Genomic DNA, 27682 nt, shown 5'->3' with positions numbered 1-27682 from the left:
TAAAGGAAAGTGCTACCAGAGTGTATTGTATCCTCGAAATTCAATCAACATTAATTTGATTCATTTAATAGAAAATGTGAATAAAGTCTGGATTTTCCTCTGCTTTTTCATGGAATCGAATGGCATTATCAAGCCGTTGCTGGTAGTCTATCGTCTTCAATCCTTACACAAGTTGAGCTATGTATGGGAACAAGTCAAAATTCTCTGCAGCGACCGCCGTAATAGCCCAAATTGTGTTGAATGTCTCCTTGTTGATGTTGTGTAAGTGTATACGGTAGGTCAAATCAATCGATTTTGCCAGCCTGTATCTCACCAAGTGTTCTTGCTTGGTGCTTCTCTATGATTCGTTCATACATCATTTTGCAATAGGATCAGTAGTCATCTTATTCCCTAATCTAATTTTGCTAAGACCATAACATGACTAACAAGCTCACGTTCCTGTTGGCTAAAACATGCCACCAATAAAAAATTATGTTTTGTTCTTTACTTCTCAACAAAACAATCATCCTTAAATGCGGTTGCAATTTCTAGTAACAAACGTGCAACATGTAGCGATTGATTTATGGCAAAAAAAAACAACACTAATAGATTGCGACACTTTGCTAGATAGATAATAAATTGTCAATTATTTATTAGCCTAAGGATACTGCGAGTCTCCCTAATATGTACAAGTACTTAAAACAAATACAAATAAATAGCTTATAGTTGTTAACAAACATACACATGTACAATATTAGCAAGTATTAGTGACTGTGTTTAATACAAATGTAAAGACGATGATGAAGATGATTTGTATTTCTTTTTATGGTTGTTTGTGTGTAAAATTTTTTGTTGTGTAACCATGGTCATTAATCGTAACAACACATGTTACTTGTAAGAACAAAAAAAAAGTAAACACATTTTCACATCTCCATGCATACATATATAAAGACCAACTTAAAAGTCCTTTCAAAATGTCTCAGTGTAAAAATTTATGAAGTAATCGCCTAATTGTAGGTTTTAGGTAGAGTTTCGTGTTCGGTTTTATCCGAAACCGCGGTTTTTCAAGGCCTAAAACCGAAACCGACAATTATTCTTCATTTTTCTCTTCTAATCTATTTTCAGTAGAAAAATTTAGAAATGGACTATTTTTTAATGGTTTTAGAAGTTTGGGTTAATTTTAACCCCAAGTGCTATTAAGGGTTAATTTTAATTTTTGTGCTGTTATTATAAATACTAGACATCATTTCTTGAGTTTCATCAAAATCGGACCAAAAATATATAACATTTCGCTATTTTTCCATGAGAAATTCCAAATTTTGAAAAATTTGACTTTGACCTTCTCGATTTAAAAGTTGACGTCTTCCGATTTTAGTAAAACTTTCAGACTATATTTAAAATTATATGGACTATAATATTCTGAATAGCTTTTACTTAAAAATAATAACAGTAAGGAAATTCGGCTCATTCGCTAAAATATGGCCAAAAAATTTGTTTTTCTCGAAAATCGCAAAATTTAAATCGAAGGTACGAAAAAACTATAGGAGGGATTGACATAATTTTTTCATATTTTTATTGCCTATTATGTTGACAATAAATCCCCAAGTGATGATCGAAAAATTCTGTAATTTGTTTAACAAAATTTTTAAAAATTTTAAATTGGAGTTTTGAAACTGCCGTTAAAAAAAATATTTTTATTTGGTCATACCTGCGAATAGGTTAACGGTATGTATATATTTTAAGTAAAAATAAGCTCTTATTTTAATATTTCTCAAAATATGTTAATTTTGTTCCTACATTTCTTGTTCTAGTGGCCTGAGACACGTTAATGGCCTGGCGATTTTTCAATAACTTTAAAATTTTTTAACCAATTTTTGTGTTCTATATCTTATTAGAACGACAATTACGTACACATATCGATTCTTTTAAATTAAATTGCAAAAGTAATTATTTAATGGCAAAATTTTTACAAAAACTGAAAAAAATGCATTTTTTCCCCTTGTAAATGCACCACAAAACTAAATCGCAAGTCGGCACGGGTTAAATCATTATAGAAAGACAAAATTTCATATTTAACTATAGTTTTATATATACAAAAAAAATTAGAGGGTATGTGTTCCGAAATTCCAAAAAAAAAATTGCGACACTCTAGTACCAATTCGGTTTTTTGGAAACTCTAGTTTTAAGTGAGTCCCGCTATTGCACATATGTAGGTCCCAATGGAGAGTTATATTCTATCATCATAATTTCGCCTTTTACAACAACATTTTTTACGAAGCCATCTAAATCATTTTTATGACAAAAAAAATTAATTTTATTTAACATATTTTGATATATCGCACTCGTTGAACAATACTGTATTAACTCAATTTTTTTTAAAATTTTGAAATATTTCAATGTATTCCGATTACTCTTTAATCTAAAAACTACATTTGAAACACTTTTGCTGTAGTGCGATTCACTAACTTTTAACACTTTAGCAGGTGTTAATTTTAACCACACATTCAGATGTTTGCACTAACCACTTTGTGATTCACTAACTTATTTTTAACCATGGTAAACAGTTTTATATTTCTGTGCTTTCAAATTGATATTACGTGGCAACTCTGCCAAGCGAAATGTAAAAATAGGAGAAAAGAACAAAGAAGAATAGAAAAAAACCAAAACAAATAACTTTTTTGTAAAATTTTGTTGCCATTCTAAAATAAAATGATTTTAGAATGGCTAGTACTTCCACTAAAAGAAGCCGAGCGTCTGCCGAGCAGCTAAGTCACGTGGATGACTTCATGATAAACAACCCGGGACTTGCTGGCGACAAATTTAAAAAGCTCCGCGGAAAATTGGTGTGCGATAAGAAGTGGAGCGAATTGTCGAATGCCCTTAATTGTCTTGGCGGGGCGGTTAAAGCGGTCAACCAGTGGCAGGTTCATAATCAAATAAATTGTAGGCTATATACTTCGAAGCCATTACATTACACGATTATAACGATAAACACTTTTCTAAACTGATTAAACCACACCAAAAATGCTGGTGTTAATAAACCACAATTTGTTTTGCTAAAAATAACAGCTGACTGAAACAGCTGTATTTAAACGCCAGCAGATATCGTTTAAGGAGTTAGTGAATAGCAAAATGGTTAATTTTGTGGTTAACATTTTTAAACGAAACAATTCTGGTTTAAAAAGCATAGTGAATCGCACTACTGATAGTCTAGTGACTACCTTTATATCAGCAAATATTTTTTTATAAAAATGTTGAAAGATCTAGAAAAATCACAGTTTTAAAGTTTTGGCAAAAAAAAATTTATTTGGGACCTATTGCTTAACAACAGCTTAAGTTTTCTTCAATTCGTTGTTTTTTTTTCAGAGTATTTACGTATGAACTACTACTTTTTTGAAAATTTAAATATTTTGGAAAATTTATTTTTTCTAGAAGATTTCAACCCAAATATTATAAAAATACCAAAAATTCAATTTGTAAAAAAATTCGAAAAAGTACCTTTTGTTCTGCGGCTCCTCGTATCTATGTGAATTAAATGACATTACTATGTTCAAATATGTATTGACGTATTACCATGATTAGGGTGGCACTTATTTTTAGATTTTCGATGCACCAAGATCTAAAATCAAATACTGAAAATTTAAGCAAAATCGGATAACGTTGCAATTAGGGTTTTTATCCCGGGAATTTTGACAATTTTTCACTACCCGATTCCCGGGATTTTTAGTCGGTATTCCTGGGAATTAAAAACTACAAAGAAAACAAGTTAGAACTCTAATTTTTTTTTTTAAAAAAAAGTGAAAAGTTTTTATTACAGTTTTTCTTTTATATCTCGTTAATAATAGACCGCTTATTATTATTTATTTGGGGTTTTTCGAATGAACATTTAAAAAAGCATATGAAAAACTAGATTGACCGGTGCGAATTATTCCAGAAAACACTAGTAGAACAAATGCCCCTACTTTTGATGGCGGCACACCATTTGGTATTTTCAAGTATAGAATTGATTTTGGCCTTGAAAGGAAACTCAGCAATAGTCCTTGGTAACAATGACATAATTATAATGAGTGTGTTTTGCAGATGTTGTATTATAAAAATTCACCTATGAATCCAATAATTTGGAAATTTTCGAGATCAACATAAATTTTATCTCTTAACTATTCAGTTAAATGTATTGGAGTCATTCCTTTTAATAAAAGGCTTAAGAAATTTTCTTTCAATTCATTTTGAAAATGATTAAAAGCTTAATAAAACTGAATGAAGAAAAAACATTTTAACTCAATTTGTAGTAGATTTAATCAACAAAAATTTAGTCATTCAAAGTTTGAAAAAATTCAGTTATTAATTACCTTCAAAATTAATTCAATTTAAATTAAGCTTTTGAAGGAAGCTATTGAATTAGATATTGGGAATGGATTTATGAATGAAATTTTTTAATTACGGATTAAGATTTTAGTGAATTAAGCTCAAATTGAATTAATTAATACGAAGCTCTATATATAATGATTATAACACTAAGTTTTTATATGAAATTTTGATATAATATTCATAGTTTACAGTATTATTATATATTTCGGGAATAGCCGGGTACCCGGGAATGTAGAGACAAATGTTACCGATTCCCGGGAATCAAAAATGGTCGGGAAATTAAAAACCCTAGTTGCAATTTAAAAAAAAAAATTAAATGTTGAAAAAAATTCCATTTAAAAATAGTTTTTGTCTTTCATTTACCCATATGAGGGAAATTAAAAATTTTGGAAAATCGTGTGGTCAATTCGATTGTGTGTCAAACAATAACGTAAACTGATCGAAGACGTATTTTCAGTATGAGTCTCTCCTTGATGAATTGTCAAACAATAGTGATTAAAATAACATGACAGTATGACATCAGTCACGCGTTATCTGTACAAAAAAACAAACGAAAAAACACCTCTAAATTAATCACCTAGTCTATATACATTTTTCAGTAAAAAATTGCGAACCGTTCAATAGAATACAAAAATTAATCTTAACAAATATATATATTGGATAGATGGCGTATTTTTTGAATGCGGTTTATGTTTTTAATAACTTATATGTCATTTTGAAGTCAACATATCTGTTATTTATTCTCACTTAGTTATTGAGTGACAATCTTCGAAAATGTCGAACAAAGCGTCATATGCGGGAAGTTTTGCTTTACTTCTATAAGTTGAAAAAAAAGAGTGCCGCTGAAGCTCACCGAAATTTATGGTGAATGTGTTTCATAGGATTCAATGTGTGAGAGCTGGTTTTTTCGGTTCAGAAGGGGTGATTTTGACACAGGCCAGCCAAAAAGTTTGAAGACCTAAAATTGGAGGTAATACTCCATGGAGATTATTGTCAAACTCAACGAGAGCTTGCTTAATAATTGGGAGCTACTCAAGCAGCAATTTTAAAATGTTTTCACGCAGCAGGATTCATCCGAAATCAGGGAAATTGGGTCCCATAAGAATTGAAGCTGAGATACCTCGAAAAACGACTTTGTATGTCTGAAATGATTCTTGAATGCTATAAAATAAAATTATTTTTGCACCGAATCATTATTTGCGATGAAAAATGGGTCGAAATGGACGAAGCTTAAGAGATCGTACATGAAGCCCGACCATCCAGCCGATGGCCAAATATCCATGGCGCTAAGGTAATTCTCTGTATATGGAGGTGAAAAAAGGGGTCCTATTTATTATGAGCTGCTGAAATCTGAAAAGAGCATCACAGGGAACCTGTACCGAATTCAACTTGTTCGCTTGCAGCGAGAATTGGCCGAAAAATGCCCAGAATATGCGGCCAGTCCTTGGGACCTCATAGAAGGCTGGAGATCTTTGTAGTCATAGCCTACCTTCGGATTAAAGACTCCGAGCAATGTCGTCGCTTTTGATGTCGCCAATCGGCATCGCTTGTATAACAGCTTCAAGTTGACTATAAAATATATCCTTAGCGTCAACATCTCCTACCTCCGTTGGCGAAGCTGTATCACATAGATTTTGATGTTTAGTGCATGTATGCTTTGTTCGCCATTGTGTAGAGTATTAGACTAACACTGATCACTGTTGCCAGAAAATATGAAGGTATTGCCAACTTCACTTGGTAATATCGATATTATAATTGTTCATTTCTGAGCAAACTTGTTCAAGAATTGATCCAATCTTTATCCGTTTTATAAATCCAAATTTTGTTGTCGTGGTGAGAGATCGTGTTGAATTCATTGTAGACGTTTCAGTGATAAGGGTTTTTTTCTGGGAGAGGGATATTAACCCACAGCCCAACCTGCTTAAAGGCGAGGGACCTGAAATAAAAATTCCTTGGCATTGGTTATTGAATGGCGACAATATTTCGCCATGACAAGGAGCCTCTACAGCACTCATAATTTAAAGTGACACGTTGTCAGGCGTCCAATCCAATGAGTAGTCCGTCACTGCATATTTAATTCACAGTTACCCTCCATACAACATGGCCAAATCTAAGACAATATCCATAAAAAGTTAACATTTTAAACTCGTTATTCCTATTATAAGAGAACAATTTATGTTTAAAATGATAAGAATCGGTCCATGATTTTTCATAACATCTATACATAAATGAGCTATTCATAGAAAATTTGATATTTAAAAAGAAAAACATTTTTTATCAGATACATAATGTAACAAGTAAGAAAGTATGGTCGGTCAAGCCCGACTATATAATACCCTACACTAAGTAAAAGAGCAAAATCATTTTTCTTTTAAAATTTCAATAATTTATATTTTTGAGTGATTTCGGAAGTGGGCCTTATATGGGAGCTATGACCAATTATGGACCGATCACCATGAAATTAGGTCGTGTGATTTATGTCTATATGAAGGTTTAATATGTTGAATTTTGTGAGTATACCAAAATTTTTAAGCGATTAGGAAGCGGGTCTATATGGGAGCTATGACTAATTATTGACCGATCGTAACAAAATTTGGTGACATGAATTTTGTATATGTAAAACTTATTTGGAGTGCAATTTGTGGAGATACATTTATAAATTAAACATTTATGACCGATAAAGTCCAATTTCGGACTGACATTTGTATGGGGGCTAGGTGAAATAATGGACCGATTTCAGCCAGTTTCAACAGGCTTGGTCCTTGGGCCGAAGAAATAATATGTGCCGAATTTGATCGAAATATCTTCAAAATTGCGACCTGTACTCTGCGCACAAGGTTTACATGGACAGCCAGCCAGCCAACTAGACGGACGGAATGACGGACATCGTTTAATCGACTCAGAAAGTGATTCTAAGTCGATCGGTATACTTTAAAGTGGGTGTCTGCACAAACGCATAATACCCTCCCCACTATGGTGGTGTAGGGTATAAAAAATCGGTGTCAATAATGGTAGGTAAATAATATTCGGCACATCCGAGTATAACACTTTTACTTGTTATATTTAAACAAAAAAGTAAATGAAAATCAAAAACTATTGGATTTTTTTCCACATTTATTTAATTTTTTGGAAATAATAGCAATATTTAACACAAATCTTGCGACTTCAAATAAAATGTGCAACCTCTAAACTTTATTAGATTTTGCATAAATTTTCTCCATTTAGTTAGAATAATTTTAGTCCTTGGCAGCATACTAAGGACCACCCTTATGTATATCTATCCAGGGGTATTTAATATCACTCATTTGGAACATTAAGAGGATTTTTTAATTACATCTTTCAACAGAAAATGAAATAACAAAAAAAAAATGTGCTTTCATGTTTTACTCTTGTCTTTCCCCTAATAAAGACATTTCTTACTATGCATATTTAAAACATCACACTAAAAATTGAAATTTTGTCAAGAATTTTGTTTTCATTTCGTCTCCACCCTGCATACAATAATAATACGTTTTCTTTTTTCCTTTTATCTTTTCTCATATTCTACTCTTATAGATTGGATGGCAAGCACTTGCCATTGCCACCCTCCATGAATGGCACTCAATGGGGACAAGCAACAATGGCCAGAAATTTAGAACGTAACTGTCCTTCAAATCGTCCATGTTCGAATATAATCTGTCCGGATCCATTTGATTGTGTGGATTTGTGGAATGAATATGAATGCACGTAAGTATTGAAAATTGCTAATAACAAAGCAAAGCAAAACAACATACACATTTGAAAAACATTTGAGTATCATTAGCATAGACATTAAACAATAAGGAAAAAATAAGAGTGAAAGAGTAAGTTTTATAGAACAGTTTTGCAGCACTTGTTCTAAAATAAATGTTTTGCAACAACATATTGGAATTTTAAACAGAAAATCTAGAAAAAAAATACTGCATTAGTTATACCTACCAGAGTCTTGCAGATACTTAAACCTACTGTGTTTTTAGTTTTCCAAATTTGTTGATCTTCCAACAAATCTTTAGAAATTAAACTCTCTTATTCGAAGCATATGCAACAATACTTTTACCTTTGGGTTTCTATGAACTTAAATTTTTAACTCATATTTCAAGAAAATGCAATTTTTTTTTTTGTAATACAAGATTTTTGATTCGGTTTCCTAACCATTTTCCTATAATTACGATTAAAAATTATTAAAGGTAATTAAATACCAAAAGTTCATGTTCTTTACATAAGGGATGCTTCACTGATATTGGCATTTAATTGTAGTTTGAATAATTGCTGCAATAAATGTTTCATTGGAAACTAAAAATTAAAAAAATGCAAAAATAAAAAGTTTAAAGCTGTCTGCTCTGTAATTTTTCTATAATGATTATTCCAAGAAATACTTTTCAATGAATACATTACTCCGACATACATTAGCATAAGATAGAAGAATATTTTGTGAACTAAAATAATATTTAAAGCCCTGACAGAGGTATGTAAATTAGATTCTCATGGACAGAGCAAGAGTAGTTATATATATCCCCTATGATGACTGATTATAGAAAAATGTTAGTCAAATGTTTTTGGAAACTTAAGGAAAATGTTAAAAGCCTTTATGTGCCAACACTTGCTATATTTGCCCCCACTATGCACTGTGGTTCCAATCTGAAATCTAGCTAAACACATTTATAAATGGTGATTCATTTACATTATGTATTTTAAATAAAACACTAAAATACTTTAATTGGTTGTCGGTATCTTTATTATTACCCGAAAGAACAATATCTGATAATTAATTTTATAAGATAACCTCATTCAATCGGAAGGTATATTCAAAAGCTCCAAGAGGCCGATGATAAAATATGTAACTTCTAAACGGTTAGTCTGGTTTGAATGAAATTTCACATGCGTAAACAGGACGTGTTGCTTAGTTTATGTTTTGAAACTGGCCTACCAGGGGTCACTAAAAAAGGACACCTCGGGTATGTTAAATGTCGCTTCCCACTAAGAGACCAAAAAGCTCTTAAAGGAATAAGCCTAATCTAAAATATTTAAAATTTAAAAAAAATTGAAAAATGTTCGATTTTGCAAAAAAAAAAAAACCAAAAATTTTATGTATTGAGTTACAAAATATTTATTTTGATAGATATCCCACTAAGCGACGAAAAATCTCTGAAAGAAATGAACCTAAGCTTTCTTTTGAACAAAAAAATATTAAAAAATTGCCAATTTTTAAAAAGAGTTAAAAATATTAATTTTGATAGAGATCCCACTCGCATCCCACTACGAGACCAAAAAGATCTTCAAGGAATATATCTAAGATTTATTTTAGGCCAAAAAGTAAAAAAAAGGTCCACTTAAGAAAAAATAAAGTCAACAGAGTTTTTGATTTTGCAAAAAAAAGTCAAAAATTCTTGTTTTGAGATACAAAACATTTATTTTGATCGATCGCATTCCACTAAGCGACCAAATAGATCTTTAAGGAAAATATCTAAGCTTTCTTTTGATAAAAAAAGGTCCATTTTGAAAAAAAGTCAAAAAACTTTTTGATTTCGGAAATAAAATGTAAAATTTTTTTTATTATACCCTTCACCTTCGTGAGAAGGGTATATATAAGTTTGTCATTCCGTTTGTAATTTCTACATTTTTCATTTCCGACCCTATAAAGTATATATATTCTGGATCCTTATAGATAGCGGAGTCGATTAAGCCATGCCCGTCTGTCTGTCTGTCCGTCTGTCTGTTGAAATCAATTTTCTGAAGACCACAGATATCTTCAGGATCCAAATCTTCAATAATTCTGTCAGACATGCTTTCGAGAAGTTTTCTATTTAAAATTAGTAAAATCGGTCCATAAATAACGGAGATATGATCAAAAAACCGGGACAACCTCGATTTTTTACCTATTTTTGATCAATATCTGGATTACTAAGTCATTAATATAGACAATATGGATATCTAATGATAGATATTTCAAAGTCCATTGCAACGATGTAGATAGGGCTATAGTAAGTTGGACCTACAATGGGTAAAAATCGGGAAAAATATTTGTTAACCCGAAATTTTTTTTCATAAAAAAATTTTGTTTGTCATACATTTTTTTTCCCAAAAAAAAATTAAAAAAAAAAAAATTTGAAAAACAATTAAAAAAAAAAAATTAAAATTTGTTTACCTAAAAATATTTAAAAAAATTTATTATAAAGTATAATTTGGTGAAGGGTATATAAGATTCGGCACAGCCGAATATAGCTCTCTTACTTGTTTTTTTTATATTTTTCTTCGAAAGATTGAAGAAATAGCTATCTAAACTATTTGGGACACATTTTGCTAAGAACAATAGGTAATAAGTTACATGGATGAGAAAAAACACCAGCTTGGCCAAAATGTCAAATTTTGACCCACTTTAACTGAGAGAGTTCTCCACTGATCTTGTTGAAAAATTGTGTCTGAATTACTATCCAATAGAATTAACCTTGATGCAAATTTCACACCGATTGGAAGACATCGAAATCCACCATATATTTATTTTTTGAAGATTAAGAAATTCATTGAATATTATTTTGAAAAGTTGACAAAAAATGCTTTTTATTGAATTTTTGCGAAAATACGAATATTTCAAATTGAAATTAAATTTTTATTTATATATGAGGGGCTTAGAGCACAAGGGATTCAAGTGACTAATGTTTAATAAAGAGAAAAATTAGGTTAAAGTTAATTTACAATAAAAAATTTTAGATGCTATCTGGAATATTGTCTTTTAATTAATAGAGATCCTGATATATATTTTAATCTAACATGATAAAAAATACCATAATTTATATATACAAATACCCAAAAATTACCTTTGAAGTGAGGAAAGTCGCACTTATACCCCTTGTGCTTTAATTTTTTTCAAAGTTCTGAATTACCTAATAAGAAAACCATATAGACTCAATTTTTTTTATTAACATTTAATTAAGAAAAGGTTTTATGGTTCTTTGGTACATTTTTTAGTCGTCATAATCAGATTCCATGACATCATCGGGGTCATCCTCACCTTGACTTTCTATTCTTTCCGGAATTTATTCCATTCCATCGTGAGGAATTGCTTTAAACCATTCATGGTAAATTGATGGTATATAGCATAGAAGATCCTGTAGGTTCTAGAATTTCTGGAATATTATTGTTTTGACGCAGTTTTTTGGAGGAAGTTGTGGTAGTAACTACACGACTCGGTCAACATTTCGAGCTTTCAGATTTAGTTTGGTGAAGTTTTCTTGCACATTCATAAGATCATCTTTGTATAAGATGATCAGATTCAGAAAATTCGTCAATATTATTTTCAGATTCACTTATTTTTAATGATTTTACGTACCATAAATAATAAAAAATCAACAATTATTAATATACTCGATTCCATTATTTTATGTTACTTTTTCTTTTTTGGAAAATAATCCACAAATGTATTTGAAACAGGTGTTTTGAAAACAAGTGATGGAATTAATTGCTAGATTTTAGCTGATCACTCATCTGAATTCACTAAATCAGTCCATGTGAAAAATTAATTTTAATATTTGCTTAGAGCACAAGGGGTTTAAGTGCTCATGTACCCCATGTGCTCCAACCGAAACAGGTATTTTAGAATTGGTTGCCATATCTCGCTAACGGATGAGAATCCCACATTCAACTCTTGTGCTATGAACTTCTCTGAACTTCACCTACTAACTCCATATGTTAACTCAGTTTGAGAAAAAAAGGCACTTGAACCCCTTGTGCTCTAAGCCCCTCATATAGTTTTTAATAAAATTTTACCGTTATATATATTTTTCTATTTAAAATGCAAAAATAAAAACACATATTGAAATTTGCTGTCGGAATCCCGGAATTCCCAAAATAGCTTTGAAAATTCCAAAAATGAGATTTTTTAGTTTTTTGGCAATAATATCCATACTAGTTGCGAGCTTATCGGAACCCTTTACAGGAATATTAAAAACATATTTGGCTATCTGAAATGGGTTATTATGTTTTGATAACGCCTATGCGACTCTAGTCCAGTTTTTTGGTTAAAAAGTACTTTTTTCTTTTTAAGTTATCAAAAAAGTGGGTAAAAATGTTGAACATTTAATTTTCAAATGCGAATATCTCCTTAACTGTAGGAGCTAATTGATAACTACGGCAAGGTTTTTTGTAGTGATCGATGAGGATTCTATATGTGTAAGAAACATAATGGTTTTAAAATTAAATATACCCGAGGTGTCCTACTTTGGGGACCCCCGGCATATGGGTCAAATTGCAAAACTTAAACTCGAAAAACTTTATTTTTATCGCCGAAGACTTTACATAACCCCAAAGAAAAAAATCCAAACCTGTGATAGCATATTATATAGGCGAACAGTTGACAGTTCCAATGATTTCTCACTAAAGCCATTTTTTATCCCGATGTGTATGCCGTACCACCGTCTTGTTGACACCAAATGTCTCCGGCATCACGGGTTTCAATTTCAGGTAACAAAAAGAACGTGATCATGATCGTATCGCTTGTAATTGAAGGTTATAAAGATTTCACTAGCCCATAAACTAAACCACCCCAAACACTACATTTTAATAATTTTATGGTAGTTCGAGAATCTTTTCGAATTGCTCATCAGCACAAATGTGTAAAATTTTTTAATTTACATCGAAAACAGCTAATATTCATTGCTGAATTCAAGTAAAAACAAGCAAAAAAATTTTTTCTTTTCAAATTTCAACAATTTCTTTTCGTGGGTGATTTTCGGAAATGTGCCTTATATGGGAGCTATGACTAATTATCGACCGATCATCATCAAATTACGTGACATGACTTCAGTATAAATAAAGCTTATTTTGAGTAAATTTTGTGTACACAGAAAAAATTATATTTCAATTCAAACATTTATCCCATATTGAACTGGTTTCAATTATTTCATAATTAAATCAAGTATTCATTTGCTCAAAAACAAAATTTCTTGATATTTTCTATTGAATTTTGAGTTTTGAATTTGATTATTTTGACAATTGAATATACAATTTTCGTTATTGGTTGAATTTCAAATACAAAAATTATTGAATAGATAATTTTCGTAATTGAAACACAAAAAATAACAAAAATGTGTTTTCAATTACGAAAATTGTCTATTCAATAATTTTTGTATTTGAAATTCATCCAATAACGAAAATTGTATATTCAATTGTCAAAATAATCAAATTCAAAACTCAAAATTCAATAGAAAATATCAAGAAATTTTGTTTTTGAGCAAATGAATACTTGATTTAATTATGAAATAATTGAAACCAGTTCAATATGTGACAAATATTTGAATTGAAACGGTTTAAGAAATAGTTTTTTCTGTGTAGATACCTGCTATATAAATTAGACATTTATGACCTATAAACTCCAAATGCGAGAGGACATTTGTATGCGGATTAGGTGAAATAATGGATCGATTTATTTGTTCTGTATTTCCTTAAAAACATAACGATATGTTTAATCAAAGTGAACGAAAAACATTCCTTGCAGAACGCTGACTTTCGTAATACAGCTGAATAATTGAGTTGATTAAACGATGCCACAGTGGGGCTAATTAGTTAATATATAAATGACTATAGAGAAGATGCAGCTGAGCTTGAGTTTTTAATTTCTGCTTTAAGCGCGAAAAAGGGTCGGGTACATGAAAAATTAAAAATTATGCGAAATAAAAAATGCCTAATCTCATGGCGATCGGTCCGTAATTACTCATTATTTAATTATTTAAATTTCAAAAGAAAAATATTCTTGGTCATTCACTTAGTGTAGGGTATTATAGGGTCGGACTTGATCCACCATACTTTCTTACTTGTTAAATTTATCAAAGATTTATAAAACAAGTTTTGTATGGAAATTGTTTCTGATTCTGAGTCGATCGGTTTACCTTAAGTTGGGTGTTAGACTAATATTTTTGCACGCTACAAAACATCTGCACAAACTCATTGTACCCTCCCCACTATGGTGGTGTAGGGTATACAAATATATTATGAATATGAGGGTACAAATCCAAGTATAACAGAAAACTAATAATGCCGTAAGATGATTTTAATTGGATTTAAAATTTTAATACTTTGTAGTTCAATTTCAAGTGAATTTTCTTCACTTGCATACTCAATGTAAAATGCATAAACACTATCAGAACATTGAAAACATTGTAAATTTGTTCATTTATTATCCAGCAATCTTGAAATTTCATCAGAATTTTACAACTTCATGAAATTCGTTATAATGCATTCAATACTAACGTATTGAATCAGGAAACAATCTTATCGATACTATTAATTAATAGCATACATATTTGTTTTAACCAGTAAATTGATTAAACCACTAAATTATAAATGAATATTCATTATTTATTCCAACAAGTATCAGGTAAATATTAAGGGGGACTTAATGCAAACAAAATACATACATATTATATTTAATCTTGCATCTAGATATAAAACACAACAATCATGGTTTGCATTATTGGTTATTGAGTGATGATGATGATGATTAAAACCAAAAGGAGCCGCAAACAAAAAAACATCAAGATAACACATCATGCAGTAGGTGCAATATGTACTTTGCACAAGTATTTTCCAGAATATACAATTTCAATGCTACAAGTTGTGGTAGATGTGTAAAATATGTATATTCAATAGAAATTTCATTAAAGTGTTTTCTATAACAATGCAACGTATACATTTATGTTGTTACATATTTACACATTTACTTACAGCTGTTGAAGGAATATTGGCAAGTATGGCAAACTGTAAAACATTATCAAATTGTTTGCTTCTTGATACTCTCTCATATTGAATGCAGTTACTACTTTTACAAATGTTGCCATTACTGCTGCTTACAGAATGTGTGAATATAAGCAAACACACGTTTACTTTGTTGCATGAAAATGAAAACTATTGTTACAACATCAAACTTGCAATATTTGTTATACATATTTGTTTAGATACAGTGAGAGATAAAATAAGATAATTTAAAGAAATAGCAGTATGACTAAATAAAACCTACTAGTTTTAAAGGTGCTAGTACTATTAGCATTAATTGCAAGACGAAAAGGTTAGTCCTATTTGATAGTACTTCAGACACACCCAGCGGGAAAAAATTATAGGACTTCAGCAATTTATTGTTGTAAATTTGTAAGGAGAATTAATCAAAGAGATGCAGAGTAATTTATATTTTGATGTAGACTATTTTCATTTACTCACTTCTTGTTAGAAGGGGTTTCATAGGGCTTTTTGAACACATTCTAAGAACAGGCAGAGTAGAATGAGTATAGGATCTTGCACGGACTTGGCTCGCATTGACATGCCGCACAGTGGTTGAATAGTGGCCGAAATTCATTTTTTTCATGTTCGCCGATTTGGATAATTTTTTGGTAATTTGTTGTCAGATATCAGAATATTATGATTCCATAATATTAGGCTAATATATTTATTATTTGTTTGGACAGACACGATCGAAGTTCATATATGTTCGCTTGTTTAAAATGGCATGCAAATTTACTGTATATTCAATCTTTTGGTACAATCACAGTAAACTTATGATTTGACTTTATTGTATATTTTCGTAAATGACAATTGCCATAGATAAGACTTGCATTAAAAAAAGTTGGAAAAAGTTCCACATAAAAAATTTCGTAGAACAAAATATAAACAACATCAAAATTTCAATGTTCATCAACTTCAGTGGACTGCATCTTTTTGGCGCTGTGGAGCGCTGTTTAACGAAAGATGTCAAATTACAGCTTGAAGTCTCAGCTAAAAGTTAAAAAAAAATTCAGCTGCTCCTTCCCAAAAAAACCAGTAAAAACTATAAAGTGATATAGTGATAAAGTAACAAAACATGAATTTTCGTTCATGCATGTTGAAATTTATCTCCTTTCCTGGGTGTTTTTTTATTTTATTATTTTGTATACTTAAATTATTAAGTAAACCCAAGCGAGTCGATCAACGTCAAAGCTGGGTAATACTTTTTATTTATTTATTTGTTTAAAGGGACAAATCGTACTATAAAAGTCTTAATCTGTCCTCTTTAGTATTATTTTTTATTATTTCATGTTTTTTCTATGGGAGATGGGCGTAAAAGTGGGCGGAACAGGTATATATTTTCAGAAGCCCATTCTACAATTATAATATTTATTTTTTGAGTTGCTGCATTAAAAATCAAGGGAGTTATGAAACTTTTTCAATACAAGTTGTATGGGAAGTGGGCGGATATTTTTCAAATTTCACACAAATGATTCTGAGTGTTTAAAAATGCTATGTGCCAAAAATCAATGCCGTAGGTCAAAATTAAATTTTCACTTTGTATGGGAGGTGGGCGTAAAAGTGGGCGTATCATTTTGATTTTTCAATTTTTTCTTGATTCAAACTAAAACTGCCTATGTGCCAAGTTTCATTGTCCTTGGACAACTTCTTCTATTTTTAGCCGGTCGTTGTATGAACTTCAACCAATGAAAGGATTTTGCAATGCGGCTAGAAGTCCTTGTGTCTGCAAAATGAGACATTGAGGAAGGCCTCTTCAAGGTATATTTTTCCCGTTGGGCAATTTTTCAACAAGATCGGTCAAGAACTCTCTGATCTAGAGGAGGTCAAATTTGACATTTTGGCCAAACAGGTGTTTTTCATAACCCATGCAATTTATTACCTATTGTTCTTAGCAATATGTGTCCCAAATAGTTTAGATAGCTATTTCTTCACTCTTAAAGAAATAGCTATCTAAACTCAAATTTTTGGATTTTTTTTCCAAATTGGACCCTTTTTTAGCTTCAAAGAAAACATAGGACTTTTTCTTGAAGACCTTTTGGTCACTTAGTGGGATGTAAGTTGGATATCTATCAAAATAAATGTTTTGTAACTCAAGCCATACAATTTTTGACTTTTTTTGAAAAATCAAATTTTTTTTTAAAAAAATGGACCTCAAAAGAAAGCTTAGGTCTATTCCATTAAGACATTTTTGGTCGATATATATAACTCTTGACAATTTAAAAGTTTTTGAAATACGTACTTATGACAAATATTCTTTTTTTGAGTTTTTCCGAAGATACAAATTCTTCAAATTGAAATTAAATTTTTATTTTTGAATATTTTTTTATGAAATTTTACAGTTATATAGAGTTTTCCATTGAAAATGCAAACCTAGAAACAAATTTTGAAATTTGTTATCAGCAATCCCGCAATTCCCAAAAAACATTTTGAAAAATCCCAAAAATTAGATTTTTTAGTTTTTTGGCAATAATATCCATACCAGGGGCGGGGTTATCGAAGCGCTTTACAAAATAATTAAGATTATATTGGGCAATCTAAAATGGGTTGCTATTTTTTTGATATCTATTATGAAATTTGGGAATTTTTGCCTTAAATTTGAATTTTATATAAAAAATTGGCGTTTTTTGGATTGACCTGGTCCTTTCGGTAAAAAAATTTTAAGTTGTTTTATTCATTTCAAATATTTTATGTTAAGTTAGCTTTTCAAAACGTATACATTTTTTTATACATCTTCTTAGGCATTTGTTAGATAATTTAAAAAGAAAAAAAGAGTATTTTCCCCAAAAATAAAATAGCGAAAAATCGCCTTTTAAATTTAACTGCATATAACTTTGGACTCAGTCATGCTTTTTAAACAATTCTTTTTTGATTTAATACATACTTTTCTTGTTAATCTAATCGGAAAATAGGATTGGTAAAAATGTTGAAAATTTAATTTTATGCTATAAGAGATAATTGATAGCTACGACTAGTAGGGGCCAATAAGGTCAAATTCAAAACTTAAACTCGACTTCCTCTTTGTGCATGTGAAATTTCATTCAAACCGGACTAACCGTTTAGAAGTTACAGATTTATTTCCTTATTTTGTTTTATATACCACTGTACAGCGCCATCTAGCGTGAGCTTTAGGTAAAAATAAATATCAAAAATGGATTCTTCGACCAGAAATATAGTAAGATACCAGGTGGCATTATTTTATCAAATTGTTAATGATTTTTTCTTGTTAGACACCATTCCAAAATGACCAATTTCAAATGCGTGTAAAAAGCACTAAACTAAAAAAAAACCTTGAGGGTTTTGTTATGGAAAGCGTTAACTTTCCATTCCGATTCGGAAAGTTCGATTTTGTATCACTGTGTTTTGGACCGATCATGGACTGATCTTCACAAATTTTGGTAGGATGATTTCCACATATAAATATAACTTAAAGATTAACCGATCGGTACTAAATTTGGTAGTGCTAGTTCTGCTTATACAAATGATAGATCTGTTGTATGGGGGATAGGAGAAATAATCGACCGGTTCAATCCCCACTATGGTGGTGCAGGATACAAAAATATTAATGTAAATAATCAAGTTATTATAAATAACAAAAGCTGTTCAGCATTTGGAAACCTGCAGCATTTGGAAAATAACACTAATTGTCATCAAAAATCATAGTCAACGTTATGAATGGGATGAATGGGTACGTCAACAAACAAAATCGTCGAATATGATACGATACCCATCAAAGAGCATCCAGTACATCTCGAAAAAGTTACTGCTTGGTGTGCGATTTTCGTCGTAAACGGCGAGCGCTATATGTCGATGATTGTCAACTAATTTTGGCCTGAATTGGATAATATGGACACCAATGACATGTGGTTTCAATAGGACGGCGCATCGTGCCACATAGCTCATGCCACATTGTACATTCTGCACGAGAGATTTAAGGACATGGTCATCTCATATGGAGGTGATGTGAACTGGCCACCGAGGTCATGTAATTTGGCCACGTTAGAATTTTTCTTGCTACAAACCACAGCGGCCCTCAAAGCACAGATAACCCATGATATCAGTCAAATTCAGCCAGATTTATGTGCCAGAGTCATCAAATTGGACTTATCGGATGCAAGCCACTCAGCGAAGCCATGGCGGAATATGCAAAATGACATTTTCCACTCATATTGCTTTGATAGTCCTTTCAAACGAATAAAAAATGTCGATGATATCTCAAACTTTGTTTTATTTAATTTTAAAGATAGGAAGCTCTTAATAAAATACCCTTTTCATATATAATTAGAAAGCAAAAAAACTTATTGCATTAATGTCAGAACCTTATTATGACTTCATAAATATAAAATAATCCTTATTTCCACTCTTATTACCCAGCCTCTTCCTCACACAACCACTTAAAATACTGCAACAGAATATTACTCAACAAACTAAACTATCATTTTAGAAACAGCTGCTCCATGTTTATTGCTACAATCCAAGGCTGCCGCCCGGTATAGATACAAGTACAAGCATCTTTGTTTCAAAGCCTTTAACACATCAGTGCATTAATACCACTGGATGCAAACCAAAAAAAAAAATATAAATATAAAAAATGAACAAGAAAAAAAATAATCTACCGGCAAGTCACGCCAACAAACAAGCAAAAGCATTTTCCACATCATTAGTTATGCCAAATGCAACAAATGTCAGGGTAGACAACAGCTTAGTACTCGTACTCTGCTGCACATCATCACTTCTGCTGTTTCCAACATACATACTTCATTTATACATATTTTGTGTACAATGAAGTAGAAAGTAGAAATTGTATATAATTTATTTAGTTTTATACAAATAAATAATAGCATGTCAAAGAGAAAATAATAATCATAATCATGATATATTGGGTATGATAAAATATAAATATATGTGAATACATATAAAAGGGCAATTTGTTAAAGATCACATTGAGAAAATGCAAGAAATTTGTGTGAATGATTGCAAGGAAATTTATTGAAGTTGAAATTTTTTAACTTGCTGTTATTTACAAGATAAATAAATTATATTAAAAAGAGTAGATGGCTTTGTCTCCATAATAACAAAAGTCATTTTAGAATAAGTACAATATTCATTATCATTTATATAAGTAAATTACTGAAAATACTGTTTATATAAAACCAACAATTAAAAAGTGGCCACTTAAAATCGGCACGTATTAAAGCGAGCATAACTTTTAAATGAAACAACATATGTTAACATTTAAATAAATATAACTTTAGGTTTGTGTATCCTTATTGAGAATATATTTTCTGGCTTTTCTTCTTATGCCTCCTATTAATAGCTGCTCAATTTTTCTTCCCACTTCTACGGTTATTCCAGCATATTTATTCCACTTTGTTCTCATCAAAATCTGGTTATTTACTGTACCTGCACTCATTTTCAATTTACTTTTAACAGTTGTCAATATATCTCGATTGAACGATAATTGATGTGTTTTGGTATAATATCAATATTATTCTCATTCATAGTTGTATTTGAGTAATGACATCTTGTCATTGAGTAATTATAACTTGGCTAAAACTTTATATCAGATATGTGAAAATTATTTAGAAACATGTCTGAAAAGCAGCTCCGGATTGCCAGAAAAATTAATAATTTTATTAAATTTTACGTATTCATATTTAAAGGCCACACAACCTCGAGCTGCCAAGACGTAAAATTTTTGATCTGATATCTGCGAAAATCAGAAAATTCGGATTTTCTAGATATTTGTGCACAATTCTTTCTCTAGCTGCTTTTTCCATTATGTCTGCACTTTTTAAAACTAAACATAATGACTTGCAATTGATTGTAGAATAACGGTACACTGGTGCATATTCCTATAAACGCACACTACATTTTTAAAAAAAAAATTGTAAAAATTAAACAAGAACATATTTAGGAGGCTACAAATTTGTTTATTAAATTAGTTAAGACTTCACTTAAAATATTGTTTACAAAAAAATTCATTTGTACTCTATTTATTTTTTTTTTTTTTGACTTAATTTTCGAGATTAACATCCATTTTTAAGGGTATTTTCCTATAAACGCACTATAATTTATGGGCCACTGTAGCATTATTAATAATGTGTGGATGATCCTTTGTTATGGATTGTTTCAAAAATACGTTCTGGCATTGATTCCACTAATTTTTTAAGCAGATCCGAATCAATTTCCTCCCAGACTTGTTTAATTTTTAGTTTCAGCTCTGTCAAAGTCATTATGCTTTCATTCTTGGTATTATTTGCATAAACTTTACGGGCCATGTACTCCAATAGTTCTCCAAGTCCGGACTACAAGCCGGCCAGTTGAACAGAGGAATGCTATGTTCATTAAATCAAGATTTCGATTGCTTACAAACATGGATTGCAGCATTATCTTGTTGGAATATGCAATCTTCATCCATTTTTTCATCCATAAATGAGAGAAGAGCATCTTCCAACAGTTCGTTATAAATCGCACTATTCATTTTTGTCGGAACAAAACATATTTTCGACTTGCCAACTGCAGAAAACGCTGCCCAAACCATAACACCGCCACCACAGAAATTACGTTTTGACATCCGAACATCGTTTGATCTCAAATCGTACCAATAGCATGAGTCAGGACCGTCTAAATTACATTTTTTTTCGTCAGAGAAAATTACCTCCTCTGCCCATTTCATGTATTTTCTTGCGAATTTTAGACGATCTTCTTTATGCTGTTTTTTGAGCATTGGCTTACACTTTGGCTTCTTCCATTTTATGTTTTCATCGTTTCGTAAATGTGTGAAACGTGTTTGGAAGTCACTGGAAGATTTAATGTATTATTTATTTTTGTGGAATTCAATTTGTTGCGGGTTGCTTCTTGTTTTATTAGATTAAGTTGTCTTCTTGTTAGTTTTGTATTTCCCTTTGTAGGTTTGCGAACTCCATAATTTTGACCTTTCTTCTAGAAATTTCGCACCACACTTTCCGAACAATCGATTTTATGTCCAATTTCTCTATTAGAACATCCTTGGTCGTGAAAAACTTTAATTTGAATCTTTTCTTGATCGGACAAAAAAGTTCCGTTAGGCATCTTTAAAAGCGATGAAATTTATTGATTCAAATAGAAAAAGTTGCAGTAAATTGAGATGTTACTCTTAGAAACGTACCTTTGGTTGAAAAAAAACTAAAATTGATAATATTTTATTTTTGGTAACTTTTTTAAAAACAAATTTCACGTCTGCGTTTATACGAATCTTCCACTTAAAATAGCATCAACAACATCGCATAATTAAGGCAAACAAGGAAAATATAAAAAAAAACTTGTTTACTTTCAAAAAGTACCGTTAAGTTGTCTCTTATTAAAAAAGTTAAATTTTTCTTTTGGATGAGAACAACAGAGATATAACAAAAATACAGAAACAAATTAAGTGCGTTTATAGGAATATGCACCAGTGTAGATTTGTTGTTAAAAACATATGTAAACCTTTTTACATTTTGAAAACAGCGGGCGTTGTTATGGTTACTAGAGTGCGTACCGATTTTAAGTGACCACTTCTTTATTCCTGAAGTTCGTGGTGATTCCATACTTTCGTCCTACTACATATCTAACAATTAGAATATTCCAACTGAATAAACATTCTTCAATGTGCCACAGTTTGGTGAGGATTTCGGGCTGAAATCTAAAAAATTAAGCTGCGTAAGTAGTGATGTTATTTCTGCTAATATAGGGATACGATTAGAAAGTTTTTTCAGTAAACATTGCATGTCATTTATATTTATAAAGTGGTTTCAATAATACCATTAGAATTCCTTTTATGGTTTTAATAGCTAACCCGTTACGCTTCGCCGTACATTCGTAGTACAATGAAAATTAACTGGACTTAAAGTCGGTAAATAATAGTCCAAATGGAAAGCATGAGTTTCTTAATATACAGATTTAAAAAAAAGTATCAATATAAGAAAAAATAGGTACTATTAATCTCATTTTTATGAATTCTCATTAATTCATCATAAAATGTTGCCAATTTCATGTTTATTGCTTTATTGTAATAAGGAAATCGAAAAGTATTGGGTGTATATCTTAAAAATTTACGATTTTTTTTAACTTTTATTTTGAAATATTTATACAATATAAATGGCTTTTGCCATCTTTCTGGTAACATATGAATTCCTAGCTAAAAGATTCGCTCATTTCTGAGTCGAAGAACGAATCAAGCAAAGTTTGGATACTCTTTTCTTTTTCAACCGATTTTTTTGACAATCGAATGATTCTTAGTGACTGAGTATCACACTTGTGGATACAACATTTTAGAAGGGGTAACAAACGTTTAGTTGATTCAACACAAATTCATTGTAACAGGCATTGCAACATGTGGGCTAGCGGTATCATGATTGAATATTACGGTTTCATTTTTTGGCAAATGCACGCTTCAAACGAATCAGTTGCATTCGATATAGATTCTCTGTGATGGTCTGGTCAGATTTTAGCAGCTCATAATAGATAGGACCCTTTTGCTCCCACCAAATACAGGGAATTACATTAGATCCATGAATATTTTGCTATGATTTCGATTCGAATGGTAGTCCGGGCTGCACTTACGATCTCTTACGCTTCGGCTTATCATAATAGATCCATTTTTTATCGCAAGTAATGATTCAGTGAATGAAAGAGATGGAAAATCGTCTTTCAACGTATCTCGGCTTCAATGTGGTACCCAATTTACCTACTTTTGAATGAATATTTCTGCTCGCAAATTGCTCACCGTGTAGCTACAAATGATTTTGAAAGCTCGTAATACCTTCAATTCTAGGTATTCAAACTTTTATGGTTGGCCTGAGCGATCTTTGTCTTCCGTGTCAAAATCACGACTTCTGCACCATCATCTCTGGCATGTTGAAAGCGATGGAACACATTCACCATAAGTTTTGGTGAGCAATCTTTGTACTTCAGCTTCACTTTTTTCAAATTAAAGAAGTAAATCAAAACTTGCCGCATATGACGCCTTGTTGGCACAAAATTCGACATTTTCGAAGCACAAAAAAAACTTTGTTGTCAACACTATAATGTTCAATAACTAAGTGAGAATAAATGACAGAAGTTTATTCAATATATTTGTGACTATTACAAATAAAATATACCATATGGGGTCCCCCATGGATTCTAACTCATTCAGTACAATATATGCTTAATTTCTTGTTTCTAATACGACTCGTATTATAGAAAATTCAAAAAGTACCATTAGAGGAAAAATACTATTTGTTCTGTTTATGGTACTTTAACAAATTTGGGCACCCTATCCTTAATTCTTATATCACTCGGCAGCTCATCAGCTAATTTTTATGTTGATATGTTAAATAATTAAAAATTTACAAAAAAGTACCATTAAGAGGAAACGTATCAATTTCTTTTCCCTCGTGAACACACGACAAGTTTGAAATATCAAAATAATCCATTTAATCGAATGTTTCTGTGACACAGATATACTATCTCAAAACATTCAAGTTTATATTTATTTTCTAAAAAGACATTCGTTTTAAAAAAGTACCTAACTATTTTCCTGGGATTAATCAAATCTATCAATTTGGACACAATTTACAGATAACAACCCTATAGTAAATTTTTGCATGACTGGAGGAACCAATGTTTAAAATTTTGTAAAAATTCGCTGAATAATTTCGTATAATACGTAGTTTTGCAATTTTTGTCTCTTTTTCGTACTTTTTTGTACAAATTGCGATGATACAAATTTCGTTCAAATAAATTTTAGTACCGTAGTAGGAGTTCATAACATGTCTATAACAATTTATAGAAAAATATATTTTATGAAAAAGTACCAAAATTAAGTACAATTTTTACCCTTTAAGAATCGAATTTTCAAAAAGTACCAAATTCGTACATGGTATTTTTTGAGATATATGATTTAAAAATTATTTCAATATTTGTAGAAGATAGGCATAGTTTTTACCCGTTTTCTCTAAATGAATTTCAAAAAAGCACCAGAGACCTGTATACTAAGTATTTTTTTAAGTAGATTAATATGCGTTTTCAATTTTGTTCGGATCTATATTAGTTTAGAAGATATAAGTTTATCGATTGTACCCATTTTTAAAGTATAAACTTTCGAATTTCCAAAAATCCCTTCTTAGTGGATCTACATGGGGAGAGGCTGCCAGCAAATATCCTAATGAAAGTTTGCCAGAAAACAAAACGCAAAATCACCAAAGTTATTTGAAAATTCGAAAATATTCAAAAGGGTTAGTTCGGTGAACTGTCACTATCAGCGAGTATGTAGCAGATACCCATTTATTCCAACGCACAGTGATATGAAAAAAAAGAGGGAAATAAATCTGTAACTTCTAAACCCTTAGTCCGCTGTGAATGAAATTTCACATGCGCAAAGGGGAAGTATTGTCGAGTTTAAGTTTTGAATCTGGATCTCATGAACTCACCAGGAGCTGCGCCAGGTGTCTCTAAAGTGGGACACCTCGGGTATGGTCAATTTTAAAAATGATAAATGTGTTCCGATTTCAAAAAAATTACATATATAGAATCTTCTCATTGAGCACTACATAAAATCAATTATCTCTGATAGCTTAGGAGATATTCGCATTTGAAAATTAAATTTTCAACATTTTTACCCACCCTAATCCAGTTTTTTTATGACCGCGGTTCTAAATATTTCCGGATTTTCCAACTAAACTTCGCAAGATTAACAACAGATGTATATATGACTGTGTCCTAAGTTACATGCATTTGATTTGAAAAAAATTAAAAAATTAAATTAAAAAAGGCGATTTTTGCTATTTTTTTTGGGAAAAAAGTACTTTTTTCTTTTTAAGTTATCTAAAAAATTTATAAAAGGATGTATAATGAAACTTTTCAAAAAAGTACAAAAATATTGATAATTTTTGATACCGATGGGATCAGTTCCATTCAAAAAACGCCAATTTTGTATGTAAAATTCAACTTTAGGTCAAAAATTCTCAAATCGCATACTCGATATCAAAATATAGTAACCAATTTTAGATGGCGCAATATATTCTTGATTACTTTGTAAAGGGTTTCGATACCCCGCTCTGGTATGGATATTATAGCCAGAAAAATAAAAAAATCCCATTTTTGAGATTTTTCAACACTTTTTGGGGAATTGCGGGATTCCCTATAAGAGATAATTGAGAGCTATGACGAGGTTTTATGTAGTGCTCGGTGAGAAGATTCTATATATGGCCTTCTCAGATTCAAAACTTAAACTAGACAACACTTCCCCTTTGAGCATGTGAAATTTCATTCAAATCGGACTAAGGGTTTAGAAGTTACAGATTTATTTCCCTCTTTTTTTCTCATACCACTGTGCAACGATGGTCAACGCCATGTTAAAGTGATATAGATCTTTTCATATTAAGTGTCACCAGAAGCAGAACAACGACTATTCAACAATTTTTCCTAGTCACACCATTTTTTGATTCATTATAGCCAATAGGCCACTAATATCGTATGATTAAATGCATTTGAACCAACAAGCCCACATCAAATCACCACAGTAATCTTCAGAAATAATAATTGCTCAAATTAAACTTCTTGTTCATGCCAGCATATCAAATTATTGTTTATAAATTATAAACAATATAACTAATTTTAATAACAACTTGTAAGAGCATACTCTTAATAAATTGCAACTAGTAAAACAACAAATTTAACAATTTGTATTTATGCATTCTAGCATGAAATTATATTTAAACTATGTACAAGACAAATGAGACAGACTCTACAATATGCAAAATGAAGTCCTATGACCTGCTTGCTGTTTATAACCAACAACTCCTACATTTTCTGATAGAAATACAAACTAACACACAACTCTCTACTTTTACTCTAACCATCAAACTAGACATAGACAAATTATTATTAATATTTCATATTTATTTTAAAGTACATACATTTCATACTCATCATAACAAAACATCTTAAAAGCCATTCCCAGTATTATTATTATTTATTTCTTTTTATTCTTTTTTGTAGATGCAGTGAAGGTCGTGTCATGTCTGCCGATACAAAAGGATGTGTAGATCGTAATGAGTGTCTGGATATGCCATGTCTTAATGGTGCCACTTGTATAAATCTAGAGCCACGTTTACGTTATCGCTGCATATGTCCCGAAGGTTATTGGGGTGAAAACTGTGAATTGGTGCAGGAGGGTCAAAGACTAAAGTTGAGCATGGGTGCACTGGGTGCCATCTTTGTGTGTCTTATTATTATTTTAAGTAAGTAAGAAAATGAATGGAAGATTTGCTTGCCATTTCAAGGAAATTATACAATATATATTATTATTTATGCTATTTATGAATGTACATTATGATTATATTAATAAATAGGGGTGAATGTAACGTTAATAAAATGAGTAAGTAGATAATTGAAATAAGAAATAAATGAAGTTCAAAGCTGAAAAAATTTAGACATGTTAAAGATAAATATATAAAGATTATCCTCCATATTAATAAATAATGTTTAAATCTATTACATACTAGCTGACCCGAAAAAATTTAAAAAAATGTTTTTGTTCGATTTGAGT

General features: G+C 30.9%; 1 protein-coding gene across 2 annotated transcripts in view; it reads left to right on the top strand.

Moving 5' to 3' along the window:
- Window positions 1-27682, top strand: part of CadN2 (Cadherin-N2) — a 408037-nt gene that overhangs the window by 344950 nt on the left and 35405 nt on the right. For both annotated transcript variants that reach the window (XM_065501890.1, XM_065501891.1), the window contains exons 8-9: window positions 7903-8073; window positions 27133-27374. In XM_065501890.1, the coding sequence (XP_065357962.1) occupies window positions 7903-8073; window positions 27133-27374 (413 nt within the window). The remainder of the gene's footprint in view (window positions 1-7902; window positions 8074-27132; window positions 27375-27682) is intronic.

The sequence above is a fragment of the Calliphora vicina genome, chromosome 2 (assembly GCF_958450345.1).
Source record: "Calliphora vicina chromosome 2, idCalVici1.1, whole genome shotgun sequence".
In the NCBI taxonomy this organism is placed as follows: Eukaryota; Metazoa; Arthropoda; class Insecta; order Diptera; family Calliphoridae; genus Calliphora; species Calliphora vicina.
Note: the sequence above shows the minus strand (reverse complement) of the source record. Positions and strands in the feature narration are given on the sequence as shown.